This window comes from Helianthus annuus, chromosome 1 (assembly GCF_002127325.2).
Source record: "Helianthus annuus cultivar XRQ/B chromosome 1, HanXRQr2.0-SUNRISE, whole genome shotgun sequence".
Taxonomy (NCBI): Eukaryota; Viridiplantae; Streptophyta; class Magnoliopsida; order Asterales; family Asteraceae; genus Helianthus; species Helianthus annuus.
Window position 1 is genome coordinate 19,721,850 of NC_035433.2, and position 7,087 is coordinate 19,728,936.

The 7,087-nt window shown below is 36.0% G+C and overlaps 2 protein-coding genes across 2 annotated transcripts; one reads left to right on the plus strand and one right to left on the minus strand.

The window, feature by feature from the left end:
• Positions 1 to 940: 940 nt before the first annotated feature.
• LOC110935339 (auxin-repressed 12.5 kDa protein) lies at positions 941 to 1,899 on the minus strand. The gene is made up of 2 exons (XM_022177756.2): positions 1,765 to 1,899; positions 941 to 1,152 (listed from the first exon to the last, which is right to left on the minus strand). Exons 1-2 carry the CDS (start codon positions 1,862 to 1,864, stop codon positions 941 to 943), a joined length of 312 nt encoding a protein of 103 aa, XP_022033448.2. The 5' UTR covers positions 1,865 to 1,899.
• Positions 1,900 to 5,543: 3,644 nt separating this feature from the next.
• Positions 5,544 to 6,860, plus strand: LOC110934486 (protein FAM133B-like). Its single transcript, XM_022177511.1, has 2 exons — positions 5,544 to 5,715; positions 6,376 to 6,860. Exons 1-2 carry the CDS (start codon positions 5,544 to 5,546, stop codon positions 6,858 to 6,860), a joined length of 657 nt encoding a protein of 218 aa, XP_022033203.1.
• Positions 6,861 to 7,087: the final 227 nt, after the last annotated feature.

The following is a 7,087-nucleotide window of genomic DNA, read 5'->3' on the forward strand; positions in this document are numbered from 1 at the left end:
TTTATACGGCCCGTATAAGTATAGTTTGTTCTTTTATGCGACCTGTATAACAACTGCTTTGAAAGAAACTGGATGGGTGTTTACGTACGTACAGTAAAAATGAAAGAGATGGTATGTTTAACACAATATAGTATAAAATAGCTTGTAATTCGTAAATATTTGTATTATTATATCAAAAACAGAAAAGCAATAACTATATTCTTTTTGAAATTAACCTTAAATAATAAATGTGTAAGACTCAACACTTTTTCATGATTAAAAAAATAGGCTCTTACTATTCACATCTCTATATCTTAGGGTATAAGGAGTGGTTAGACATTTGAGAGTAGCAAACTAAAAAATCAACCAATGAGAGTGTGCCATGTCAAAGTGGTAAACTATGCTCAAAAGTGTTGGCAATGGTTAGACACTTGGTGAAGTGGTAAACTATTTTTTTTTTAAAAGGAAAAATGTGTGATTGGTTGAGATGACTTGGACTCCACCACACACCCCCACTCTCTCTCTCTCCTTCCCTCCCTTCACCACTTCGGCAAGCCTACACTGATTTGGCAAACTATGTTGGCGGTAGTGTTACCGATTGGCAAACTAAGTTTGCCACACTTTGTATACCCTTATTCTCATATTTTTTTCACTCTATCTCTCTCTATATTATCTATGTGTATTAAGAGAGATAGAGGAGAGGAACATGTGAATATTAACTTCCAAAAAATAACATTGATATAAAAACAAATATTTGCAAAGGAACTTCCAAAAAGACGATATTTGTCATAGAATTAGCGACATCGGGGTTATGTCTATAGTTAATGACAGATTTATGATGACTATTAGTGTCACAAAATAACAAGTGATAAAAATTCAATTGCAAGATTTTTAGTTTAAAAAAAAAAAAAAATCTTGAAAACGTTATGATTTTTGTATATATTGGTGACTACTATAGTAATTACCAATCATAAACGGTGGGAGATCCTGGATTAGTATTGTCGAAGCGCTTAGATCCAATATCCTTGGTGGCACTATTACTTCCAGGGTTGAAAACGCTCCTCCAGACGTTTTCCTTACGCGCACCTGTGGGAGATGTACTTGTTGGAGTCCCTGGTGTGGTTGGGCTAGATGGCATTGAAAGAGACCCTGGGTGACTGCTACTTCCCTCTTCTACATCTCCACAACAAAATATGTTACCAAAACCAAATCCAAAACTATGATTTGTCTAAATGTTCTTTGCAACATAAGAGACCAAATTAAGTACATCTTTTCCGGTTTAAAAAAGAAATTACGTTCCTCCTTTGGGTTATATTTTTTTTTTAAAAAATCCGCTATTTACCCACATCTAGCAGTGCTTGTTGTATACGTTGTGTAGTAAGTATAATATCCGTCAACAAGACAAGATTTGCGTAAGCATGTAAGGTGCATTGCTAATTAAAATTGGCTCGGCCACAATCGTTCAAGTACACAATGTACAAACGAATCAGATGGTTCTCATTAAACCTAGGTTAAACCCAAACCATTTAGACATATACAAACCGGTTTTGAATCAGATTCATGACATTTTACATTTAAAAAATACTAGTAAAACTAATGCAGGGGTAGATATGAGATGCGTTCCCATTGCTTTTAAAAAATTAAGCAAACACACCATCTCACAAGTTTGCTAATGTCTTCAACAACAAATTTATGAAGAATTTGAAGTTTAGATATTTAATAATCTTCTTAAAATTAATTGTTTGCATCTCTAGCTTAAAAACACATGTATGTCACAAAACATACCTCTGCCGGAAAAGGTGGCGAGTTTACGGAGCTTGCCGAGCCCACGGTTAGGTTGTGGTCCAGCCACAACCTCATCCCACATTTGATCAAACAAAACCATGTTGTCTGTTTCGGTTTTGATTTAGTTTAGGTATTTGCAATGATGTATGTCGTAATTCACAATTAAATAGATGATCGATGCTGCTAAAATATCTCCTTCTGTCAAGCCTCATCAATAATTATCTTCTCAATATAGTAAGTCCCAAACATGCAATTTTCACCAACAAATTTCTTTTTAACACTTTTTTTTATGAATGGTAAACAAATATACACATTTTGTCAATAATCACAAAATGTTTTTACATACAACTATACTCATTAGAATGTGACAGTAATTGATATAGTTTGGAATTGTTTTGAAGACTTGTACCTAAACGTTATGCATTGAGAATAATTTGTTTATTTGTCATTTGTATGTTTACATGTAGACTCTTGTGTAAGACGTATGTCGTGACACACCTGAATAAAAGTATTTTTATCTTATATTGATGTGTTATGATATCTGGTCGTCGCATTCCCGCGTCTCCGCCTTCGGCGGGGTGTGACATTAGGCCATGTATCAGTTGTGGGATGTGATACGATTAAATCCCAATAATGTAGACTTCGACGGTTATCTCCAAACCTTCACCCCGGCCCCATCACGCCGATTAGTTAATATTAGCAGGTTTAGCATTAAACATTCTATGCAAATGTTCTATTTTCCAGTATTTCTATTCTTTTTCTCTCTCTCTCTCACTCTAAATCGTGTATCTATGTGTGTCGAAAACATCATTATGTTATTGGTTGATTACTATGGTGTCAAAGAACAAACGTGATGTTTATCATCAGAGAACATCAAGAGGCCTACATAAAAAAACCAAACAGACCTAAATAAACAGAGTACACCCACTCTATGTTCAAGTTCTTTTGATCAAAGTGTTAGGCCCTTGAAGGTTTATACATTACTACATAGGTTATTATAATGGGTTTTTAGTGTTTTGTTGTACTTGGGCTAGTTAGGTTGGGATTGGGCTTGGCGCATGTGGGCTAGGGTTTAGGGGAGTATTGGGCTTTGCTCCCTATAAATACATGTATTAGCTGAATGGTTTAAGGCTGTTGATTATCATTTTGCTGCAGAACTTGTATCAGACCATTGTGTATGCAAGTTCAGTTTATTATCAACATCTTCTTATTCTTCTTTATTCTTATTCAGTAATCAAGTTTAGTTGTTTGATTCCGCCAAACAATTAAGCTAGTTGTGATATCGTTGTAGTGATCCAGATTCGGGACATACAATTGGTATCAGAGCCTATTGAACCTATTTCTAGGCTCAGATTGATATAAAAATGAAACTGAAAAGATTTTTGGAAGTTTCTGTGCTGCTACTTTTGAAGATTGACGTGGAAGACTTGCTGTTTTCAGAAAAACTGTTGAATATTGCATTGAATTTCGGAAAAACTGTTGAAGATTGCTGTTGATTTCGAACAAGCTATTGAAGATCTACTGCTGTTCTTCGTAAAAATCATTGAAGATTGCCCCTGTTTTGCTTGGAAGATTTCGGAAAAAACTGTTCGCAGATTTTTCGGGATTACTTTTGCCAATCATAACAGATTTGGAGATCAGATTAAAATTTTCGACTATATCAGAATCCCTGATATTTTGGAAGTTTGTTATTATCTCACAGGTTTCTGTTTTTCGAGTTTTCGACAGGAGTTTTCGGGTTTTCTTTCAAAATTCACATTTCGAACAAGTTTTCGAATAGATAACAAAGCCTTTCGAAAAGTTAGTGTTTTGAATTTGTTTTTCAAAAAGTCATTATTTCAAATTTCATTGGAAGGATTTCGAGTTTCTATGGGTTTTGAGTTGCCTTTTCGAGTCTACTGTTCCAAAATGCTACAATTTCGAACAACGACATAGTTTTCGAATCTGCCAGAAGATTTTGAATTGTTGGACTGTTTTTGGATTTCTAATGTTTCGAAATACTTAACAGTTGACCAAAATTTAATTTCCCTTAAACTTATTTGGTAATTTTAAAAATGATGAACATGAATGGCCTTATGACTACAAAGGATTTAACCAATGCCACCCTTGCTGCTATTCAATCACAGACCTTGACACTTCATCAGGAGTTGGATCAAATTATTGGTACAACCACTAAAGTTCCTAGACTGCTTTATGGCGATGACTACTATGAATGGAAATTCTGATTCGAACAATATGGTAAGGTAAAGGAACTTGGTGTTTGGAGATGTACTAGGAATGGACCTCGTACAATCATGTATTCAACAGAGGATGACCCATTGGCTCAGCTTCCGAAACCTAAACATTTGTGGTCAGCAGAAGATAATAAAATCAGTGAAGAGGATAAAAAGGCTGAGGCAATCTTGGGCATTTGGGCCTGATCTTGCTATCACAGTCAGAAATTGCAAAATGCTAAGGAAGTGTGGAACAAGTTGAAAATTTTGTATGAAGGGAATGCGGATATGAAGGAAAGTAGGGCTAACATGCTAAATCAGCAGTTTAGCTCTTTTAATCACATTTATGGTGAGACAATAGAAAATCAGATCAGAAGGTTTGTCAAGCTGGTCTCATAGATGATAACTGCTGAACTCTTTGCCAAACAACTCGGATGCTGATGTAGCCATGATCAACAAGACGAAGAACTTGAATGACGTCACGCTCAGCGAAATGATTGCTACTATCAAGTCGTTATGAGATTGACAATCATCAGAGAGATTTGAATCATAAGAGTAGCATGGTGGCTGCAGGATTGACTAGTTCTAATACTGCCTTAGTCTCACAAACCAATCCCAATATTGTTTTTAGTCCAGTTCATGGGGTTTCGAATACAAAACCCAACATCATTTATAGCCCAGTTAGCAGTCAAATCCCGAACGCAAATCTAAACCTGGTCTTTAGCCCAATGACCCAAACTCCTAAACCTAATTATGTGTATGGTCTCCCTCTTCCAACCAACCAAACTTCTGTTAGTAGCCCTGCACCCCAAGCCCAAACTTAGTACCCAAACGTGGTTTATAGCCCTGTAACCCCTTCTTCTTCTCAAGGCGCTACTTCTGCTACTGCAACACTGAATGCAACATTTTTTGACAAAGCAAAATGAAGAAAAACTGGCCCTCGCTGCTTCTATGATTAACAGTTTGCATGCTTTCTTAGCAGGTGATCTTTTGCCCCCATCTCTTATAACTGCTGACATTGATCAAGTTCTTGAAGAAGATGTGGAGGAGTTGGACGTGTCATGGAATATGGCCATTGTTTCCTTTAGAGATGAAAAATTCCAGAAGAAGTATGCTCGACGTCCAATGTTGAATTTGTGTTCTGGACCTACTAAAGATAAGATAAGATGTTATAGATTCCATGGGTCGGGTCATTTTCCTAGAGATTGTAAGAAGGCGCTGGCAAGTTACGCCTTAAGTCAAGTAGCTACAATTCAAAACCCTGAAAGAGCAATGGTGCTTGTCACACCTGTGTAGACATCGTCAAGTTCGGGAGGAAGTGGAGCAGGAAATGCTTTGATGGCTCAGGAACAACATAGATTCAATTGGTCGGATGCAATGGCACAAGTGGAAGCACTCAAACTCTCTGAAGCAGCACCGGCAAATCACTGCATGATGGCTTAGACTGATGAATCAAAACCGCTCATTGATACGGAAAACACTCTCTTTTGTTCCGATCTTTGTAGAAGTAAGCTTGCACAAATTAGAGCTCATAACTTTAATTTGATTAACGACTATAATAGTGCAATGGCTAAGTGCATCAATCTTAAAGAAAACCATAAGTTAATTTCTAAAAAGGTTGAAGCACAAAAGGACATAGCTCAGCTTCACAAGGATCTTAACCAAAATCAATGTTGGGTTTATAATTATCAAAACAGACTTAATGTAAAAATTATGGAACTTGATTCTGTGAGAGCTGGCTAGAGTCCTTGACTGGTAAGTATCAACAAAATGAAATAAACATAAAGAAATTTGATACATCCAGCAAGGTTGTTCAAAATATATGTGATGTGCAACTGGCATACAAAGAAAACAAAAAGAAGGGTTTGGGATACAATCATGTTGCCCCTCCATACAATTATAATTATTCAAGAATGCACCCGGTCACTGAGCAAGATCTAGAAAATGAGAAATACATGATGTATGGTAAACTGAGTGACTATGTTTCTGAGTCTTGGAAACCCTTCGAACCCAAATATGCCAGGTCAACTGATTTTAAAAAACCCATGGATTTTAAAAAACCCATGGATTCAACTCAAAATGTTTTAAATAAATCAGTTGATGGATCAAAACCTGAAAATGAACCCATTAAGATGTCAGAAAAAGATGATTAGGACAATGTATCCAAATGTGATTCTGTGAATAATACTAATAGTTCAAGTTCATGTGCAGAGTCAATGATTATTGAGGATCAATCGAAAGGGGATGATGAACCACATTCGAATGCTACTTTCGATTCGAATGCATCTTTATATGCTTAACAAAATATTTTTGTTTTGAACTACATTAACTCTATGCTTTCTAAGACTGATGGTTTTTATGGTTTTAAATTCTGATTGTGATTAATATGCTTTACCAGAGGAGACTGTTACATCTTCTAATGAATCAGAAGTGTCAGGTTCAAGTGATACTGACAAATGTTCTAATATGTCTGATACATCATCTGATGATTCAGAATCCTCTGAAAATGATGTGGTTGAAAATGTTGTTTTGTCTGATGATTGTCTGAATGACAGTAGGATAGTTGACAAAGAAGAATCATCTGATTTCTGCACTGAGTCTAAAAATCAGACTGATGATTCTTGTATATCAGATGATAAGCAAAATCTTTCTAAGGATTCAACTACTTTTGCTAAACCAGAATCCCCTGTTTTAGAAACAAGCGTGGACTCAAAAATCATAAATGATGCTTGTATATCATCTGACAAACCAGAATCATCTACCTCTACAGAATCAGATTCCACAGAGGAGGTTTCTAAAATGGATAGTTCTCCAAAAACTACTCCCCTAAGGAAGAAGAAATCACGTAAAAACAAAAGACGGAACAAAAAGGGTGACAGTTGAAAAATCTGTTAACAAATCGGTTGAGAAAATAATTGAAAAAGAACATGAACAACCAATTCAGAAGCCAATTGAAACGAGATCAAAATCTGTTAACAAATCTGTTAAGAATTGAAAAACAACATGAACAACCAATTCAGAAGCCAATTGAAACGAGATCAGAGGGTAAACTTACCGACTCACTCCTATGCTGATGATTGTGAGCAGGTTTCTTCCAAGTCTAAACATGC

What these genes read in the sequence shown, in the direction of transcription:
- LOC110935339 (XM_022177756.2), bottom strand. Translation starts at nt 1,864, where the DNA reads ATGGTTTTGTTTGATCAAATGTGGGATGAGGTTGTGGCTGGACCACAA. An exon ending in CGCCACCTTTTCCGGCAGAG is followed by an intron (nt 1,153 to 1,764) that starts GTATGTTTTGTG and finishes GTGGAGATGTAG; the next exon opens with AAGAGGGAAGTAGCAGTCAC.
- LOC110934486 (XM_022177511.1), top strand. Translation starts at nt 5,544, where the DNA reads ATGGCTAAGTGCATCAATCTTAAAGAAAACCATAAGTTAATTTCTAAA. An exon ending in ACTTGATTCTGTGAGAGCTG is followed by an intron (nt 5,716 to 6,375) that starts GCTAGAGTCCTT and finishes ATGCTTTACCAG; the next exon opens with AGGAGACTGTTACATCTTCT.